This window comes from Pseudopodoces humilis, chromosome 2 (assembly GCF_049639895.1).
Source record: "Pseudopodoces humilis isolate 2021_Gansu_Grassland_sample_001 chromosome 2, ASM4963989v1, whole genome shotgun sequence".
NCBI classification, from domain to species: domain Eukaryota; kingdom Metazoa; phylum Chordata; class Aves; order Passeriformes; family Paridae; genus Pseudopodoces; species Pseudopodoces humilis.
The window spans coordinates 25,979,487-26,001,972 of NC_142201.1; the positions used below are offsets into that span (position 1 = coordinate 25,979,487).

A 22,486-nucleotide genomic window follows, 5' to 3' on the forward strand; every position below is an offset into this window, starting at 1 on the left:
CCTACTGGACACAAAACCAGAAAACAACAGGCAAGTAAGACAGGCTCTGTAAAAGCCAGAGCTGGCAGATGTCACGGTAGCTTTCTGACACAGTTTATTAAAAATCATTAATATTATACATGAAGCACAGATTTGGCAGAGGACATGCAAAAGGAAGTAGATGGCACAGGAGGCAACATCTATATCCAAACATGTAACTTATGCCCACTGTTGAGAGTGCTGGCCACAGTCTACCAGACACCCACTGAGCCTAAGTGAATTTTGTCTCATGTCACTGTACAGAGACACTCAGATGAACAGTGCTTTATTATACCCATAACCAGCCCAACTACACAGAGAAAAAAATAAAGCAGTGTGCATTTTCTCAGTCCTGTGCTCAGAAGAGACAGACAGACACATGAGCTATAGTTATCAACCTCACTTGACAGTTGCTGGTTTGGCTCAATGAGGCTTACAAGGATTATGAAAAATTGGAGCAGCAGCCGTTTGGCCCCTGGTCACCTCCCAAAATATTCTGTAAGACGACACACACAAACAGCAGAAGTCACATTACAGCTGCATTTACTTTTTTTTTTAATCACTCAAAGCAGCCTACAACACCAGCAATTGTTACTCACATGGGTGGCTTTTCATACAGATAAGCACTCTCATTCATAAACCCTACCTTGGGTCTCAAGGTTCACTTCATTCCCCTTCTTCCATGAAGTCTTGCTTCCCTTACTGGCACTCTTCCCAGCTATATTACTTCCCTGCACAGCCATGCAGCCCTCGGCTTCAATAATATCCCTGACCAGGCTGAAGTTGCACCCCTACCAATCTTAAGCCTTTCTGTCAGAAGCTTGGGGTGTTCCAGAACTGAAGTTTATTGTTATTAGGAATGCAAGCCACAGTTAGGTGCTGTCACATGCAGAAGACAGCAGACCCTGAGAACATGCAGGAGTGAAGCTGCAGAACACATTACAATATCCACCTCAAAGCCTCTCTGCTTAAGGCCTCTGGGCTGGGGAGAGCTGTTATTTAAAGGAGGCGAGCTGGCAATGTAAGAATGTAGAAACAGCTAATGGAGCTAACTCAGATACAACAGCTAATCTTGGCAATGCTCCAACTAAGGGAAACAACTTTGTGTTTAAAATTTGTGAAGTGGCCAGCGTCCAAGATGTTATCAGAACATGAGAAGTTTAGCTATGCATCTATAAACTCCAAACACACCGGGAGAAAGGATTTAAGCAAACCTTGAATTAGAAAATAGCATAAAATATGGCAGTAAAATAACTTAAAGAAAGTTCTGAGAGCTACTAGATGAATTTCTTACCAGATCTAATTCTAAAACAAAGACGGAGCAGCCACTTATTAAGGAGAACATAGCCTTAACTATGAATTTACAGCACATTTCAATATACAGTCACAAGCACACTGCAGACTTGTAGTTCTCATTGTTATGTTCACCAGAGACAAGAGAAAAAAAAAAAAAAAAAGGAGGAAGGGAGGACTGGGGGTGGGAAAGTGGGGAAAGTGCCTATGGCTTCATTTGCTGTTTCATTCAGGCTTTGATCACTATGTTTAGCACGTGAAAAATCCTTCAGTGAAATAGTGGTGAACTAAATAATCACAGACACAAGATGCTTGGCTCACCTCTCTAAAGCACACACTGTCAGACATTTGAGTCTTGGCGTACGACAGATTTTGCCTTTATTCATATCCTTGAAACAAATTTAGAGATGTCACATTCCTTCCATTCTTCACCTATGATTTGAGAAGCTGCCTTGATTTCCTGTTGCAGCTGACACTGCCCTTTAAGTGAATGGGCACATTTGATGCAAACTGCAAAGGCAAAGTTAGTCTTAACACCAACAATCCAAGAAAGTTCATCCTTGGAAAATATCTGTAAAAACACTCCTGGATGGTGGAACCTGAAATAGGGTTCCTAATGGAGGAAGGTAAGTAGTTTATTAAGCAAAGGGAAATAATAGGCAAAATTCTTGTCAAGTTGTTTACTTGCAGCTCAGAACTAAAGAAAATTTGTAGATCCCTGCATTTAAAAAGCACGGTCTTTCTAACATTGCTCCTCAGGACATAAAATACAAGAGTCCCTTCAGGTACATCATTGCTAGGTTATATGGAATGGATCCAAATCTATTCAGTGTCTTTGTAGATGATGGTAATATAAATATTGAATGACAAATACAAAACAGAGAGCATATTAAATCCTGGCTCTAACTGACCTCTCCCTCATATCTTATGACTTGCATGTGACCTTCTTAGAATTTAATAAAAGCTTGTGCCAAGTTTACAAAACAGTGCTGCTTGAAGAGTTCAAGATTCTCTCCCTGAGAACCTGGATTTCTTGGTCTGACCAATTCACGCGTTCACTATTCTTGCCTGAAGATCCCCAAAGAAGTGGGATGATCCTGAACTACCCATATTTAAGCAGCACTTTCAGGTTGCTCTGTGGTTTTGTAGGAAGGCCTGCCCCAGTGGTAACCAACACTTGACTTACTGAAACACTTGTTTCAGTTAGACACTACTAAGTTTATCGCAGCAGTCCTCAAAATCTTCCAGCACGTGTCCACCATCCAGTTTAACAGCAGCCAAGAGGCTGGGTGGCAGGAATGATTTAAGTTCCATACTGTAATTTATGAGCCCCACCTGACTGCTGAACAGAAGAGGTAAGATTCACCATGCTGGCTCCTGTCAGTTTTTGAGACACCCTTTAGATAAAGGGCATCAAGCTCATAGAGATTCTCTTCAGAGCACTGGTAAGGGCACTTGACTGGACAACAGGATGTGCTAGTTCAATTTTTTTGAGTTCTGAATGATTCATGCATTGTTGATTTAAAAGGTTACTGCTCTCAGCTGTCTTCTCATGCCTCTGCCACAGTCTAATAAAAAAAGAAAATACATTGCAGAAGATTAGGACAAAACTCAGGGAGGCAACTTCTTACACTGTCCCAGCATAAAACAGGAGATGATGAGTCAGAGCCTGAAGGTTCTATAACAGATATTCCAAGCAAGCCAGAACTGAACATTCATCCAAGTCCCTCTGGGAAGGAGAGATAACTGCTTCCTTTTTTTCATCTGTCAGTCCTATTTAAGCTTTACACCAGGAGAAGGCCTGCATGGAAAAATATACATTTATGCAATGCCTAAAAGAAGCCTGAAGAAGCTCAAATGAGAAAAAAGAGGGGAAAAAAAAAAGTAATTCCCAACTATAAAAGACATTGTAGCAATTACAAGCCTTTTCATGCAGGAGAAGGAAAAAATAATTCATAAATGCTGCAAAAAGATGGGTTTCTCCAGGATAAATCTGAACAAGAAGACATTCTAGAATCAGCACTGCTAGGACTGCACATGAAAGACCTCGTAACTCATTTTCACACAAAGCATCTTGTTTTCAACAGACTACATAAAAATAATTTTTGAGCTCATTGGAAGACAAGGGAGTTATCAGCATCAGTAAAAATACAAGCAATTCTTAAAACTTTGTAGCAAGCCAGTCCCATGCCAGGCATGAAGTGACAGGAAGTAGAAAACAGGTATGAAGAGATCTGAGACAGTGCTTGCCCCTTTCAAACTATAGGGGAGAATTGTATCAAGCTGTGTCACCCACTCCAATGCCAGCCACGCAGAGTTTCAGGCAGAACTCAATTCAGTCTAGTATTGTCTCAGCTTCACACATCTGCTCCCAAACATTGTGTATCACTGCAGCAATACCTCAGAAAAAGGGACCAACAGAATTCATGACTAAGTTGGTGAGTTCCTGCCAAAGAAGCATTGTATGTGAGAGCAGGAATTTCTCTGCTGCATAGAAATTAACATGGCCCATAGGGCACATAAGCCTCACCTGCCCGGTAACCCACTCAATGAGTTAAATCAATCTGCAAACAAGCACTAAAGAATGAACAGTATGACTGGCCCTTCAGCTCATCCCAGAATGCTATAAAAAACAATAGGTGACTGTAGTAGTGTCTGGTATCATCTGAAAAACATCTTCTTCTGGATGTCTATGGACACATTTGTTTTAAAAGATGTAAACACAGTCATGAAAGATAAAGAAGTTGTTTGAGTGTGCCTCACAAAATAAGAGAAATTCCTACCCACAGATTGGGAAGACATCCCAAGATTACCACTCATGTATTTGGGATTTTTGTCTGCTTTTCTTTCATGCCCCAGAAAAAAAAAGACAGGGAAACATCTATATGGCTAAATGCAAAACTGAGTTGATATCAACGTCTATAAGTGGATATTCAGAGACTGTAAAGCAGCAAGTTTTCCAAAAATAGTATTTGAAAACAGAAAACAAACGCAAGGAGAAGGCAGGGTCCCATTGAAGACAGAAATTCACTGGGAGAAGAAAGAATGAGGGAGACCATCTTTAGTCAAGCCTTAGATCAAAGGAAATAGGTCCATAATGGGATTTTTAGAGGTCATCTGGTCCCACCATGGTTTCAAAGATGGAAGATCCCTATTATTTAGTTGAGACTGATCATATAGAACCTATTAAAAGCCATCAGCAAAAAACACAAAAACTAACAAAATCTACTCCAGTGCTTCAACAGAGATTCTTCTTCACAGTTAACCTTAACCTCAATTTTGTTCCCCACTGCAGTTTGAGTTCACTACTTGCAATATCCATAATGGACAGACAGACCAGTTCTCTCCCTCTCAATTCTTTGTTTTGGTGGGGGAGTTGTTTGGAGTTTCTTTTTTGTTTAGCTTAAATTTTTAATTTACACATTTATGTCTACTCCCATCCCTCTTCTCTAGGCTAAACAACTCCAATTTTAACCTTCCTTTACCAGCGACATTTTTCAGACCTCTGATCATTGCTCAGTTCTTCCCTGAATTCACCTCAATAAAATGAACTTAGTCCTGTCAGGAAACTAGAAACCCTCTGGTTTTGCAAAGCCCCAGTGTACTTCTCCATCTTTATAAGAAAATCTAAAGAAAGATGAAACTTTTCCCACTGAAGGAATTATACTTGTTGCTTATTTTTCTTACCAAGAGTTTATTTTTTCAACAGAAAAATGCTTGGATTAATTCAAGGAAATTACATCAACTATTTTCACACATCCTCACTTCTCATCTTCCATCTCCCTATAAAGCACTAATGATCATCCAGAAAAAAAAAATTAAAAATCCCAAAAATGACAAAAAAAAAAAGTATAACACTTACAGAATCACTTTTAAAGAAACAACTAGTTCAGGTTTATTAGGTTTATCAGGTATATAAGGACACTACATGTCAGCTACAGGAGTGAGGAAGAAGGCATAGGAACCAATTTTTGGTTTTTGTTCGTATACTGTAAAAAAAAGAGCATTAGCATCATCACTCAAAAACAACAAGGCTTAAAGATAACAAAAAATTATGTGAAAGAACAATTAAAGAGACTTACAGGAATAAATCCTACTCACATTCCTGAATGTGTCAGATACTTCTGAATTGTTGGGAGTGAGGTCTAGAGATACTTCCTGAAGTACATTATTTGCAATAACAAGACAAACAGCAAATTCCAAACATATTACTCAAACTGGGAAAAGGGTGAGAGTTATCACTTAAGATAAAAGTTATAAAGTTGACCGTTCCTTGTTGCTTCTTTCCTCTCCACTCAAAAAAAGCCTTGCTTACCAGAATATACATATATGCCCAGGTTAGTTCTCTTTATTATTTGATGTCTAAGGATTTATAGAAGAAAGCATTTTAACTTTTGCTACATGCTTCTCATTGTGTTTCATTCTACATTTGACCTCTGCAATCTCCTAGGAAGTGTCCAAGATAATCAGACAAGCATCTTATGCTCAAACCTCTCCTTTCAGTTACAGCCTCATGACAGGGAAAAAATATTAAAAAATCTTAACTCCCTAAAGCAGCCAGACCAATGCAAAATTCTATGCCTAGAAGATACAAAATGGAGTTTAGTGCACCTTTTATAAATTAAGATTTTAAAAGCTTAGGGAAGTACAAAACAAATATTGCAGAAAGAAAGGAACAGTGGTTAGGAAAAAATTAATATGGGTTGCCTTGGTGAAGGCATTTTCCCATAAATACAGATAGGTATCATGACATTACTGTTTCTACCACTAGTGTTTTTAAAACTAGAAGAAGAATCCTATTCATCCCCTCTTCTCCCTGCAAGAAACTATCTTTGGAATATTAAACAAACCTAGCAAGCAGAGAATGAGAAGTGTTAAGAGAACTTTTATATATGTATGTATTACCATAATGACTTCTCCACTATTTTGGTCCTGAAAACCTCCTCCTGGTCCAGGTTTACAGTACAGTAGCAATCCCTCATCTTGTTTGGCCCCGGATAGGTAGGAAGATTTTTGGCTTCACCTAAAGACAACAAAGAAAAACCAGAAAGTTTACGTATTAAAACGTTATCTGTAAATTAGTCATCTGTCAATTAATGCAGTGTCAGCAACATGCCTAAAGCAAAGTAGTATATTTTCCTTCTCAAATGTGAGGACTCTACTAATCTTTGCAGTAGCCTCCTGTTTTCAATGCAGCAAGTCCTGACAGTCACTAGGTTTACAGCTCAGCTAAGAACTCAACTGTTTGTTGCATCCAATTTATTCACATGTAATTAGATGCAGACTATCTCCTTCCAAACAATGTCTAGGTTTTGATTAATGTTCCCCTAAGATACCAAGAACAGCACACAACATAGCAATCAAGCTTTTCAATACACCCCCCTAATTTTATCCTAAAGCCATTAGCAGAACACAGCAAATAAGCTTGGAAGATCACACTCCACCACTCACCACGGATGTGGAGACGAAAAAAAGTCACTTCAGTTACAGCCAACAGCCTTAGATCACAAGCTGCACTTCAAAGCACTCTGGTGGGATAATCAGCACTTGTGAAGCTGCCTAAGGTCCTTGCACAAAGGTACCATGCAAGTCATGAATATTCTTCACAATAAACATTTGTTTCAAAATGACAGCAAGAAGTAAGGATGCATAATTAACTACAAAGAGGACAGGACAGAGGAACTTGGGGTAACCAAGAGACTACCAAACCCAAGCGTATGAAACAGGAACAAGATCACAGTTTTCCCCTCTACATATCCATTCACAACCACAGACAAGCATTAAAATTCTTTGGCTGACTGATAAAAATCAAAACTCTCCAACAGGAAACTGGACAACGCCCCTCATCGTTTTGCTAAACTACTTATCACTATGTGGGTGAGTGATTTAATTCTAAAGACAAAACTCAGACCTAAATATAAGTCTGCAATGCTCATGATCTTATTTACTGTCACTCTTCCAGTAGATGAAGATTATTAGCACTTAGCACGGGTACTAGATCATTCTCTCCTGGTAAAAATATAAGGAATAAAACTAAAACTTGCACAGACCAAGGGAACACAGGCTTGTTTGCCAGTACAGAAGGAAACTCTAAATGATGGTAACAAACATAACTTTCTATCCAACCTCCACAGAACAGCTTAAGTGCACTTTACTAGATATATTGGTTCCCAGCCTCCGCTCCCAAATACCTTTATACTATTAACAGAATCACCTTACTTTTTTCAGCCCTATCTTCAGTAAAGACATACTCTTTCCTTTTGGCAGATTTGTTCCACAGCAATCTGATGCATGTGCCTGTAAATACTGAAGATGTATAGCAAGGAAATGCTGAGCCTACCTGCACCCTCAGCTAAAGAGAAAAGGCATAAAATGACATAGGACTATGTGTCTTTGCACATATGATCTCTTTCTGGCACACTGTTCACATACTTTAGCTAACTGACCCAGGCATACCCTTGGAAACACCACACAACCACATGTCTCACAAATGGCCTGTATATGGGTGACTGTATGTGCGTATGTTTTCTAAAGCTAACCATGAAGCATATATAAAGGCACTAAAAAGGGACTTGAAACTGTTGCTTCAGACACTAACGCCTCACTTCAGAGTTCTTCTAAATAAGTTTGTTCTCTCAGATCAGCTGATAGAACTTGATAGCATTCTTCCCACTTCTTCAGAGTTGTGAGACACTGCATTAAAAAAAGCTGTCTCCACTGTAATTTGAAGGTGTGACTGGAACATCTGTTGGCACGCTCAATGTAGTGTTAAACCCAGCTGAAATGTTAGCAACAGTTTAACTGCAGCAGCTCTAGACAAAAATATACCGGCAATTATTGATGGCTTGTTCAGTCTGCACTGAATTCTATCCTGACATACTAAACCTACAAGCTTTTTTCTTTCTAGTCTGAGTTCAACCAAGTTACAAATCAAATGTGCTACTCTCACACAGACTGAGGCCTCCAAGTCAGTCTTCTCTCCCCAAGCAATCAAATTCCTATTAATTTTTCCCCATTGAAGTCACATGAGGCCAGCCTCTTTCCTGGATAACTGGGTACAGCTCCCAAAGAGACAGTGTCAACAGGAAGCACTTCAATAGCAGACTGATAAGGAAGTCTTCCTCCACGGCTGGCACACTGTTCTCACGGTTCTTCCAAGATAAAGACACAAAACTTTTCAAGCTCAAAATCAAACCAAAACAGTAACATAGCTTCCCTTTTTCTTCACTCTTCCACTTCCTACTTCAAGATTAATGCATCACATGAAACCAAATCTGTTTTTCATCTTGATTCTCAATTTTTTTGATGCACACAATATTCACTTAAGCACTTAAAGGCAATAGTTATGTCAAATACTCTGTAAGAACCACATTTTGAAAACTCAGTTCTCTTCCTTCTTAAAGGACAGGAGGAAAGCCCAGAATCTTGAAACATAAATGCAGTGTGAAGGAAGACACCATTTAGCATCACTAGAAAATGGCTGCCTTCACAGTCTGTACAGCAAATTAAAGGTCAGCACCATCATCTAACTTTGGTTAGAAAGTACACAGAGGGAAGACAGAGGGAGAAGACATTTTACAGTAATTTCTTTCTTCAAAATGAAAAAGACCCTGAAAAACCACTGAGACTAGAACAAGGGATTAATTGACCAACACAATATATTAATCATGTTACTGACTTGAGTAGCTTACAAAAAAAATACTGTTTCTTCCCAACACTGGCAGCAGCCAATGGCTGCTTAGATTCCTCCAGCACTCAGCAGTTGAGAAAGAAAAATTTATCAAGCTTTCAAGCATAGCTAAAGACTCAGCTCTCTAGCCAGACATTTTAAATCAACAAATGCCCTCTGTTACAGCTTCAGTTGCTTCTTAGATTCCTCCAAGACAAAAAAAGTTCCCTCTGTGACACTTTTTGCCATTACAATGAAGCTGAACAATTTGATCAGCGTTTTTTTGGATTTGCTACCAGCAGAATGAAAAAAAAGAAAAGGCTTGAATACATGATACAGTCATGCACCATTTTCATTTTCTCAAAAAACTGAGCTGATGAGATAATTTATTTTGGGCAAGAATTTAACCTATCTGTATAGAAAAGGCATCTTCCATCAATTGCATTTTCAAAAGCCAGCTCCCTTTTCTTTCTCCCCTCTTCATATGTGTGAAATACCTGTACACTAGAGAATTTGGAGTGGGTTTACAGATGAAAGGTCAATACACTCGCCTTTAAAACCTTCAGTTTTCCACTTCCACTAAGAAGAAATGGAATGTTTCTTAAGATGTCTAAGACCCTGACAATTTAGACTACACAAGCACTTTGTTTTGGAGCATAAGGCCTCCATTTGGGGCCACAGCAGCAAAATAATCTGTTCAAGTTTGCGGTAGCTTTTCCTTCTATCCCTGCACTTCTAATGTACATGGGTCCTAATTTAACTGTGTGCTGAACTCAATTTAGCACTAAGTACTAAAACCCAGCAAAGCTGATTTCAGCTACACAGAAGTTAACATTAGGCATTTTGGACACGTCTTAAAAAAATAGACTATACAATTCTGAGTATGTCACTGGTTTGCTATCTTCTGCCCATTCCCCTCACAGAATTACTACAGGGTGGCTACAGTTCCAAAATAGACTACCACGGCAGCACAGATAGCTTGAGCCAGTCACAGGGAATGCAACAAGCTGGAAAAAGATGAAGGAAAAACTCAAAACTGTATTCATCTTCCTTGTTCTTTCCAATGTTGCATATTCCTGCCCTGATAAAACACTGGCAATAAAAGGAAAACAAGTAAAAAGGGCTCTCCTACACATACAGCAAGGAAGGGCACTGGGATCATAACTGGTAAGAACTAAAAAAACTTTGAAAATGCTTCTAGGAATAAACAACTATATATATACATTTCCTTAAGGTTGAATTTTTTGAAGCATCTCATATTTTTAATTGAATTTAGATACTTGGCATTGTGCTATCTTTGCTTCTGATATATTTCCCCAGATGTAACTTTTTGAAAAGCAAAGACTACATGACAGCCACATATCATATCTACCCTTTGCAACAAATTTCCTGCTCTTGTGCTGCCAAATATTGGGTCACCAGGACGCATCTGCCAATCTGCATGTATTAAGGAGGACTCTGTAATGTGTTAACAAATTTAGCTTGCTGTTTTTCAGCAGCAACATATTTGACCACAATGGCATGAGAGAATCATTTCTCAAACTGTTTCAGAAAACAAACAAGCAAACAGATACCTACCTCCACAAAATAAATCAAATAAAAGCAGCTGAGCTTTCAATGCCAGACCATTTGACTTCAGGGGGAATACTGAAAGACTTAAGTACAGAAACAAAATACCTAAAATCTGAAAAGGGCATCGTATTCAAACCCACAACAATCCACTTTGTTTCTGCTATATTCAGAAAGATACTCTCCAAAGAAGCTTGCAGGGAAGTATTTCAACAACAAAAACAGAGCAGCAATGTACATCAAGAAAGAAAAGCTTCTCCTGTTCTCCTTTAAGCTCTCTATCTCAATAGAGATGCTGGAAATCTTGAAAAATTATCTCAAGCACTCCTTTCAAGTTTTCTTCTGTAAAAGCATTATTGCTTGAACATCCACAGATCAAGCAAAAACAGAAAAGGGAAAATGTATGTACACCCAGACCTCCGATTACCACAATTTATACTTAAAAACTACTCATGCACAAAATTCAGCATATATGTAAAACATCAAGATGACAGCAAGTTTCTAATTAATACTTACTTTTACTTGAAACAGAAATATAATACCACTGAATGTTGATTAAAATACATAGAAATACCTATATACTGAATATATAATATAGAATGACTATGCATTAAACTTAAACTGAACAGAAACAGTTGCATTTATGTTGACTGCTGAGAAAGCAGTTCATTTTCTTGCAAATAAAAGATCATCTTTTTGCAGATGAGATGGAGACTAGGGGAGGGATTTCAGTGCAATACCTCAGGAAGAATACATTGAGAAAATAACCCCTTTTAGTATTGAAATGGTCACAATTGAAAATCTTCCATTCACATCAGAAATCAATTTTGTTACTGAACTGCTAATGTGATAATTATATGAAATTAATGTAATGTTTGAAAGCAGAATAGATGGTTACATTTGTATATAATTCCTATATGTAAAGATACTGTGTGTACCCCTCAGAAAAGGGCTTGAATTAATTTTTTCCTGTCCAAATAGAAAATAGCAATAAAATTAAGTACATTTTAAAAGTGAATTTCTAAGAACCAGCGTATCCAGCACACAACTATGGAGCTATGTAAGTAGCTTAGTGCTCTTTGGTACCTCTGTAGTAAAACAAAAACTTTCTAAGCAATACATGCCAAGTGTCAAAAATGTTCTTTTCCTTCCACTTCTGTGTATAATTCTCACAGCCTGAAAATAAGAAAATCTCATGGAAATCAGATATCTACTAAGGGCATCTGATATATATTTTTTAAAAAGTATTTATTTTAAAACAGATGTGGCTAGTAACACTACTTGTCCAACAATTCCTCTTTGCATTGACCACTGGCATTTATGTACACACACACAGATAACTTCCATCTCATAGAGAGACAGATTGCTTTAGATTTCTAAACCAGGTCAACAATAGCCATCTGTGAAGAGATTTTGATGATCTGGAAAATGAGATTTTTAGATGACCTATTCTTAATCTAAAAGCCCTTGCCTGCCAGCCTCTTTTCCACGTGAAATGGTCATCACATTATCAGGGAAGGCATTTCCTCAACAGAACAGTACTGAAGACCCGGGCATTAGCAACAACCCCTGAGCAGCTCAATACCACAGCCTTGGTAGCACAGCCTTGCTTCAGCAAGCAGCCACCAAGGAAAGTGCACTATGTTAATTACAACTTTTTAGATAAGGGATAAGTGTGGAAACCCTCTTGGCTTCAAGGAAAGAACAACCCCAAATCTTTTGGCATGAAACTGAAGACCAGCACCAGCTGATACCTCTATTCACAGCCTAGTAACAGGAACATTTGGCATCTGTTGAAATCCCATCTGTACAATCCACTTCACCAGTACACCCAGTGCCATACTACTGTACTACCTCCTTTCCACCTCACATGATTAAACTTATTCTGGACTAGTTAGGAACCTTCATACAGATCCTTCTCTGATATGGAGCCTGTTCTAGCACAGCATACAGGCCTTTCTGTCCACTGTAAAAATTTCTAAACCTAATCAGCCACAGCCTGCATGGTGAACAGACTCAGACCCATCACTCAGAATGGCAAGTAGCTAAATTCACTTTTTCCTATACACACGTGATCAGATATTCCAGTTCTCCTTTTGCAGCCCTGAAAGTCGAATAAACTGTCCACATATCTTGCTTTATTTTTCTGGGTGTAATAGAAGCAGCTGAGGATATTTTTCACTGGAGAGCAATGAGAAGCTGCAGGCTGACAGTCTTACTTTTCTTGTAAGAAGAATGAACAGAGAGAACGCTCAAAAGATCTTGTCGTGATCTTAAGTACTTAAGTGCCTACAGCACAAGGGCTGTTAATCAAATCCCAGGGCTGAGAGGAAAGATGCCTATAAAGCAAGTTTCATGAGAGCTGCTTGCAAAGATTTTAGCTTGTACAAGGGAAGCATAATTCTCCTCAACTCTTCAATAACTGGTTGCATGTTACTTGCCAATATTGTGGTCAACAGCAGGCATCAGGTTTCTCTAAAGATCCCCTTAGAATAGTAACTTAATCCCACAAAATAAAAAATACACAGTCCAGCTGCTTTTTAACAAAACTGAAGTTTTCTGTGTAAAAGGACACTTTGAAGGCGTTCTACTATTTTAAAGCAGAATACTGCCAGGAAAAAGGTGTTCTTGAGGAGTTTACATTTGAATTCAGTTTTTCTGTGGCATTCTGAGGTTAGCATTATAAATTGCTGTGATTTTTTTTTCATATTTCTGCAAAAAAACAGATTAATTACCTAGACTGTGTTGACACAAAGTTAGACTCCGTTCCGCATATATTATTTTTCAATCCAGCTTGTGTTTTGAAGATGGTACTTTGCATCAAGACATCTCCTGCAACTTCCCAGCTGCACTTGATAGAGACTTGTGAGGTTTTTCCTACAGTTTCAGTACTGCAGGGACTGGCTACAGATTGTTCTGAAACCTCTGAATTGTGACCTTAGTTTAGCCAAGTTTGTGGCTTGTGCAGCTCTTGGTAGGTTTTTGGTTTTTATTGTAAGGTGGGGCATTTGTAAGGGGGAATTGCTTGTTTTGGTGGTAGTTGTTTTTTAAAAAGGAAAATCAGCTTCCTAAAGTTATAAAAGACCTTCTCTCAGCGAAGTTTAATTCACTGAACATCTGTTGTGGGAGGCCATGAGGGAGAGATTCAGGCTGCAGGAGGGGCAGAGTAGCTGAGAGGAAGTAAACTCAAACAGGCTACTCCATCACAGAGCTTCACTGAGCAAACAGCGAGTAATTTCAGCTATTTTTAGAAAAAACAGTATGACACAGGAAATACAAGCAAATTATTTACAGCATCAAACAACAAAATCCATCAACAATTCAAGTGCTCCCTTTTGAGAGCCTTTGTACTTTAGTAAAATTTAAGACTGTTGGTCTGTAGTAAGGAACCTAGTCATTGCTAAGGAAAGAAAGTACTGTTCTCAAAAACATCAGCATAAGCAAAAAGAAATGTCTGGGAAAATAAGTATTTTTGCTTTTATTTATATTATTTACCAACAAAACCAGAAGTCACGTCACAAAAAAATATGAAGAAGGACAATTTTAATCTATATACATCCCATCATTTTTAATTATAGATCTAAAAGCAACAGCTGTGTGGAAAAACCAACAGAACACAAGCAATGAAAAAAGAAGTGATCCCCTCTCTCTTCCAGGATAATAATCACTTCTATCACAAGCGACACCAGAAGTTTTTAGAATAGAGTAGCATGAAAAGTACATATCTGCCAAATTTTTGGCAAAAAATTCTGCTGTGTTTTGCTTAGATTAAAAACTACTAACCAAAAGCAACAACTGCTAAAAAGCCAAAGCTTTACTGGTACTGTTAAGAAACTGTAACTGTTTCCTCAAATGATTCTGCTGTCCACAATGGCTCTCGCTTTAGAATCACATCTTCACCAAGCAGAGTCTCATAGGATCAAGTTTAGATCAGGTTCAGTTTGGTCCTCTGGATCCACAGTGTTCAAACCAAAATAAAACCTGGCTATTGAGAAACTGAGTGATTTTGAGCACAGAAGTTCAAGGCAATCTTGAAAACCATCTAAGATTAAGGAATTAATTGAGAATTCCTCCACATTCAAAACATTCTTCCTGTTATGAAATTAATCATCGTAAGGGAGAGAACAAGGTTTTTATATCTCCTCAACGTGCTTTAGTTTTTCTTCAAGAATAGTGAAAATAGGTACTTTCCTACAATGAGATCAAATTATTTTTTCTCATTTAAAGAATTATTCCTCATGTGTTTCTTCACACACGACAAGCATCTTCTGCCCTAAGGAACAAGATAAAAGGAAACCCTTTAAGAGAAGTGTGATCATAACCAGTTCTCAGTCTACATGCTTATCAACGGGTTTTGAATGAAAAAGGGAAATCATACCTTTCTAGCTGTAGTCTTAGGTGGCTGACAAATGCTATGGTACAAATTGAGCTCTTAGATTAGGATATTATCAAACCCATCCACAGCATTTGTTTTACTTTAACTACCGGGCCCTTAGTTACATAACAATTTTTCCAATAGAGTGAAACAAAAATAAGTTCCACTTGGACATTACTAAGGTTGGTGCCCTATATGATTATGGGTGACTTAAAAAAAATTATTTCACTGTTGAATAGTCTGTACTGCACAGATGCATGACAACAATACATAAGAATTTACATAAATTATACTAATTTTCTTGTTGCTAGCTTGCAGTTTCTTTAATAACGCAAAACCAATAGCATCTCCCCCTCCAACATTTTAAGGTGCCTAAAAACATATCAAAGCAATCACTTGCCAGCTTGCAGTGCTGTGCAGCTAAACTTACATCTGCAAATGCAAGGATACCCGGCAACTGATCTACAAACCCATTGATTTCTTCACAAAAAGCAAAGAGGATGACATGCCTCTACTCTGAAGCCAGACTGCCTTAACTACAGCCACCATACAGTTTGGCCTAAGAATTTCTAAAAGTGGATACTTCCAGAACATCCATACACTAACAGAACTGGATGACCATCATCATCCAAGATCCTAAACACTACGTTTACCATGTCAGCAGGCTTATTAAAAAAGTATCTGGTTTTTCAGAAATCTCATCAGCACAGGACTCCTGGCTCCTTGTTGAAATAAGATTGTCTTTATATGTATTTTCTAAGTGAAAATCTGACCTAAGTATAGGAAGGAAATGGCAATTGTAATTACCACTGCCTTAAGCCTTGGAAAGTTTTCAAATTGCAAGCTGAGAGTATGAGAATATTTTTAAAACAAGCTGTTAAGATCTACGCACAAATTTAAAGCAGTATAAGGGACTTGACTGACCAGCACTGAGCAAAATGAACTGCAAAAAAACAAACAAGAATTCCCTCATCCAACTGCCCAGTGTCCCAGGTAGAGGCTGGGGGCAAGAATCTTTGAAGGAAATGAAGTTCACATGCATAAATACCTAAGCATTTACTTGTTCTTGCTTCATCTGCAGTTACAGGGTCAGGTCCTCATCTCCCAGTAGGTAAGACCCAACATACGCATCTCTGCACAAAATAACTGCCAAAATACACGCTTATGTTGTCTTCCAGGGGAAGCCAATGCAGCAGGATTAAACAAACTTCAAAGCAACACAGGTCTGTTCTATTCCAGCGGATAGTCTCACAGAAGTAGAAGCGAGACTCAAAATTAAATTTTGGTTGTAGTTAATCACCTAGAGGCTAAGTATTTTTCAAATCTGGCAATGTTTTTTGGAAGCTGGGTATTCCCTATGAGCTGCTCGTCCACACCCACAAAATTCATCCAAAGTTGAATTTTAGCACATCTCTTTAGTCACCACTACACCATCTATCTCACACAGATAGAAAGGAAAACTAACAATGTGAACTAATATTTGTAATGATTGTGAGTGTCTGATACCTGTGAGAGTCACCTGAAAATTGGAGACAGAACAAGACTACCACAAAATCCTTCACAAAAAACGCCACAATACCAATAATTGGATTGCTATAGATTATCTAATTTTCTCCCACGCTGGTCTGCACCTCCACCTACTTCCTAACACTGCAAAACACTGTTAACAACTTTCAACGTGAAAAATGAAGCAGTTCATAAGAACCAGAATCAAAGTCTAATGTGGAACATTATTCATCTTTCCTTCTATTCAGGTTTTCATCTATAAACTATGACAGAGTTTATAGCCATTTATTTCAGCAAGTTCCAATCCTTTACTGTGTCATAATCCTAATCTACTCTCAAGGCAGAAACCAGACATTGGTCCTGAGGATATTCATAAGATGCAATACTTGGCACAATCTAGGTGCCTTCATTAACATCTACTGTTGACAGACTCCTGTGTAAGAGGATTTGGGCCATGAACATAACATGTTTTCTGAATTATAATTTGTTGTCCACTGACTAGATATGGAGCTTAGCCAGCTAACAGCAACATCTGGGTTACGCATTTACAACCACACTGTATATATTTTCCCCTCTCTCCTCCTGCTTCTGATCTGGCCACCACACATTTTCTGCATTAGTCTGTCTTTCAAACTGCTACTTCCCACAATGAACCATCACCCCTAAAATTTTCTACTATCAAGATAAAGAACTTTGAGAGCCTTCATAACAGCATATCACATAGTAGGGACTGGGAACTGCTACTGTCCTAAAGTTGTTTGAAACCTCCATTAAATCTCTGCTCCATCAAACACTTCTTGGTAGAGATAATTCAGCAAGAAGAGTTTCTGCCCCAAATACTGAAGATTGATTCAGCTACCATGATAGTAAGCCATCTATGTAAACAATTTTTGTTATTACCACTGCTTTTATAAATCCACAGGTTTCACAAAGTTCAAGCTACTACTACATTTGCAATGTAGATTTTATTCTTAATAGTATAATGAAAGAAGCCAAGTTTAAGCAAGATGTATTTCAGCACATTGAATTACTTAAAATTCACCTTCCTTATAGACAATTCTTTGCTAGTTACTGTGAGTCCCGAATTTAGTACACTAGTATCAGTGGGATTCCAATAATATGTCAGTTACCATGACTATAATATACTTTTCAATATAACAGTGCTGCTGAACCCAAACAGCAAGCAGTGGGGGAGCATGTAACGGGTAAGCAGGCAACAACCTGTGGTGCAATGTATTTTTTAAACAAGATTTCAAACAGTGACTAATCTGATTGCCCAGAGAAGGGGAACATCACATGAATCCTGGCCTGAGGAACAAACCTAATGAAGAAAGCATGACTCACTGTGCAGGCAATGTGATGAGAACCAAATGCTCCATCATCCAACTTCACTAACTATAGGAAAACACATTTACTTCTTCGCTCCTCAGCACAGAGTATATATAACACAAGCGCAACACTACAGAAAAACAAGCAAGAAGCTGAATATAGTAATTTATTTACAAGCAGTGATCAAAACTACAGGCTTCAGAAGTTTGTGTAGCTCTGTGCTCCAAAAACACATCACTAGATATAAACAGCTGAGATTCTGAAGAAACGTCTAAGCCAAAATTACAATATTCCCCTGCAATTTCCACAAACATTCATATGATTAAAATTTGTATTTACAGGGAAATGTATAACTTTTTAAGAACTGTCTGCAATCCTGTTGGGTTTTTATGTAAAGTATAAAGTGGGTATTAAAAAGGGAAAGTGACCTACTTTCCTTTTCTAAATTATGCAAAGTATTAATATAATGAAACTCAATTGATGCTGGGTTTTTTTTCAGTCTTCTGGTTTCAGTTTAAAAGTTAGTCATATTAGCTGCAGAAAGTGGAGTAAATCTCACTGATTGTGAAGTATTCATAAAGTGTTAAATATTTTGCACACTTACTACTAGTGAAAAAGTAGAAATAATTTGTCTATGCAAAAGTGAAGGAATTCAAAAAGATCAACAAGAGGAATATCTGGCAACTGCTCCAAAATACATTCACGAAGTTTCATTGTTATACTCATGTTCAATTTCAAAATTCTGTCTAACACAGCACTGACCTATGGTGACTTCACCTCAGTAGCAGAGGTCCACCAGTAATGAGAGCTGTACTCTTTCTTAAAATGCTTAAGCCTACACAAATATTCATACATGATAAGGGAGGATTAAGCTTTAAAAAGGGAAGGGCAGGTAAAGGATATTTGACAGGATGCAAGTACGAAAGCACAGCATTCCTAAACATAATGCAATACAAAAGAGATACTGAAATGTAGTGTTAATCTTAATTCAGAAGTCTTATTCTGAAAATTTTGCCAAATCAAAATAAGATCCAACTTCACAGTCTTTGAACCAGCACAGCTATTTGGTGACAGTGGTTTGCTTTCATGACACACAGGTCGAGAAGGCACTGCAACCAAGCTTATTCCTCAGCCCAACAACCAAAAAGGACAACACACATTTAAGTAAATTTAAACTCACAGTTTTGAATCACAGTTATGTGGTGCAACTACTCAGTCATCAAAAGCCCAAAATACACAAAACCTTGCTTAACTCTGCCATCAGCACTTTACAGAGCACATCAAGCAGGCAAAAAATTATAATTTACCCACATGCGTCAACTTAGAGTTCATCTTTTTCAGAGCCCAACAGAAGTGAGAAAATCGTGTTTTTCTTGCTGATACAGCATGTACTAGTTTTATCTCACACTCAAAAAACAAAAAGCAATAAATCCTTTCATATTTATTGAGGATCACATGGAACTACGCTATGACGTGCAGTCAATGTCAATAGGTATCTAAAGGTCGAACTATACATGTGCAATATCAAGTTGTCTTGAAGTAATCTTCTCAAACCCCTGTGCAAATTCATGGCTTGCAAAAGAACAGGAGACTGGAGTCAGGGAAAGCTACTGATAATCATGTGTAAAATGAAGTTGATTTCTGGATTATATCACACACTTTCACAGACTGTAAGGAAGCTCTTCACAGACATTTACAATAACCAGCCGCAAAAGTTAAAGCACGTAAATAGACATGCCCATCCAAAGACTATTTGTTGGATAAAAATGTTCCCTTTTTTTACCTTTTAAGGTAGAACATCAGTTACATAGAGTAGATAAACACAAATCCATGTGCATGCTGTAGTCATAACTTCTGATGCTGTGGGATGGGGATAAATACTCCAGAGATTTGGCTACCAAAACAAACTAATGCTTCTTTGCAGAGTTTGCCCAAGAATGGAAAGTCATTCAGCCTCAGTTAACCCCTTTCTCATTTTGCGTGGTTTCAAAAGCGGCCCATTTATTTTTACAAAGCAATACCACACGGCAGAGCTGCTCTGTGCAGGAAGGTTCCATTCCCATGCAAGAAGCTGTCTCTGGTTGAAGACCTGGATTCCATCCCCATTCTGCTGCAGACTCCATCTGTGATTGTGCGTAGTAAGTCACACAGCAAACTTCCTTAGTCAAATTCCATCTCTCTCTAATACTTCATAATCAAAATGCAACTTCAGATCCCTCAGATGAGACTACATGGGAGCAATTCATTATAGTATTTGCTAATGCAACTGCATGAGAGATTGCAGAAGCTGCATTTGAGGGCCAGCAAAGCCATCCCAGCCTGACCCACCTGCCTTACACCAAAGGGCCCTCCTGTGCAGCGTGTCAAGATCAACACCTTGGTGTCTGGGAAGCCTCTCGCCTGCTGTCATAACAGCACAAGGGGGGAAAATCAAACACAAAGTAGAATTTACCAGAGCAGGAGTAGACAAAGCACCTGGCCCTTTTAACAAACAGGTAAAACAAACAGCTCCCAGTAAGCATGACAGGAAATATCTCATTGATAGCAGTGTAGACTTCTAGCCGTGCTCTCACATCCATACAGAGGAAAAAAAATGGCCCCCAAGGGCTTTATTGTGGAAAGGGCACCAATTTAGGAGGCATGAAAAGGGTACTATAACAGTTGCAAAGCAACTTGGCAGAAAAATGCCATGTGACAGAAATTACTTTGGTAGGAAAGACACTCTTCATGTGACAGCTCACAGCTGACTCTCACAGCTTCATGGGAAGCTACCTAAGGTATTCCATACCAAAACAGAAGGGCAGAGGAACTCCCAAATGAAAAGAGGGTATGCACCCACAACAGAAGCACAGAGTAACACAGACATAAACCCAACAACAGTTCCCACTAAGGCAAAGTTCACCTCTATGTATTCCAGCACTGCTACATCTCAAATAACCATGCCATAACCACAGCATAACCATGCTGCTGCCAGCTATGGAGTTAAGGGATCAGAAGAAAGACTCTTTCTTCTCATCTTCCCAAGATGAACCATTTGTGAATCGGAATGTTAATTATTTCAAAAGACATGCAGTCAGAAGAGATCTTTTCTATACTGTAGACTTTTGACTCGTGAGGGCTTCTGCAAAAGAAACTACTTGTTTCTTATTTCCAGCTCTAACTTGTTCAGAAAGTAATATACTTGCATTATAAATTCAGAATAATTACCTGCAAGCAGGAAAACAAATGCAAGTTTGCTATTCAACCAAAGAAACTGTCTATAAAGCAAATCAAAAATACCAGTCTTTGGAAGAAACATCTGTGTAGATAACAATATTCAGGGTCACTGCTATTTGCTTATTTCTTGGGAGTTCTAATAGTTATCAATCAAAGCTTCTCTCCTTCGAAAGGCAGATAGATTCTTGTACTAATACATTCTTAGCACATGTAAGATATTCCCCCAGAGAAACAGGAAACACTGTTTAATAGCGAAAGTTTGTCAGGAAAGCCCAGAAGCAAGTATAGCTGATTTTCAACTGAAGTGCAAGTCAGTGTCTTCCTTTCCTGTACTCCAACACACTTATTCTGCATCAGAAGACAAGAATTATAAGGGTTTTTTTAAGCAGGGAGCAGCAATGTCCTCACCTGTTTCAGTAACACTGCAGCATCACAGCGACTTGAAGCCACCACAGGCCAGTGACTGCCCACTGCCCATCTTCCCCCACGTGGTGCAAAAACACATTCACGTGCTACACAAATCCATTAAGTAGAAGAGACCACAGTAGCTCAAAACAGATCTTGTGCAGCCATTAGCTCTGACACTGTAAAGGCTCCTGATGGATTGACACCACAGCTTTTTGCCTTGTTGCAAGAAATGGAGGAGCAATGAGAGTGAACAGGACAGGGCTTTGTGCAGCTGCATGGCACTGGACATGTATTTGATACAGGTTTATGGGGTGTAAGCTCCTGGAAGATCTGAGGCAGCAATCTCAAGCACTTGCACTACAGGCTCATTTTTCATGGCTACTCTTGCTGGCTTTGTTCTATAATGCCATTGATCTAAAGACTCAAGCAAAAGCAACAAAGTCTCTGACAAAAACAATCTGGTCTACTTACAGGAAGATCCAGTTCAATTCATCATCATTCACCATTTAATTCTGTATTACCTGACCACCACTTAATGCTCTCTGCTTGGTTAACCTCTCCACTCTTTTTACTGTTGAGCTCTTAGAAAAAAAGAAATTATTAATCCTGCAAAGTTTTCCAGACCTAACAGTCTTTCTATCAAAACCAAAGGGAAATAAGTGAAAAAACCCAATCTATGTAAAACAGTACTGAATCTTGGCCACTCAAGCTTGGCAATGCTTAAGCTCAAATAAACCAATCTGAACTTTTTCCCAAGGCATTCTTTGACACTCAATTACTCTACTTTCATTTATCCTTCCCTTTATTCAGTTGAATCACCACTGTGATTGAAGCTTATACAGTACATCATCTCTTTCATGAGGTTTCTCACTCCTTACCAAAATGAAGTCTAAAACACAATCAAGAAACCCACAAGGTAATCAGCTATTCAAGTGCATCCACACCCTACTTATCATCAGTAACGCTTATTCTGCATTGGAGAATTAAATATTTTCCCCAAAATGGTGTCACCTGCTGATGCACATGTTACCTCTAATTCCGTATAACTGCATACTGTCAGCTGAAGAGGCCGGGTCACTGGCTCTCCATCTCCAGTGCTTTCC

The 22,486-nt window shown here is 38.5% G+C and overlaps 1 protein-coding gene across 3 annotated transcripts in view; it reads right to left on the minus strand.

The window, feature by feature from the left end:
* The window catches only part of RASA3 (RAS p21 protein activator 3), a 130,201-nt gene that overhangs the window by 85,263 nt on the left and 22,452 nt on the right, over positions 1-22,486 (minus strand). For all 3 annotated transcript variants that reach the window (XM_014251635.2, XM_005516578.3, XM_014251622.2), the window contains exon 2: positions 6,217-6,334. In XM_014251635.2, coding sequence (XP_014107110.1) covers positions 6,217-6,293 — 77 coding nt within the window. In that variant the 5' untranslated portion in view covers positions 6,294-6,334. The remainder of the gene's footprint in view (positions 1-6,216; positions 6,335-22,486) is intronic.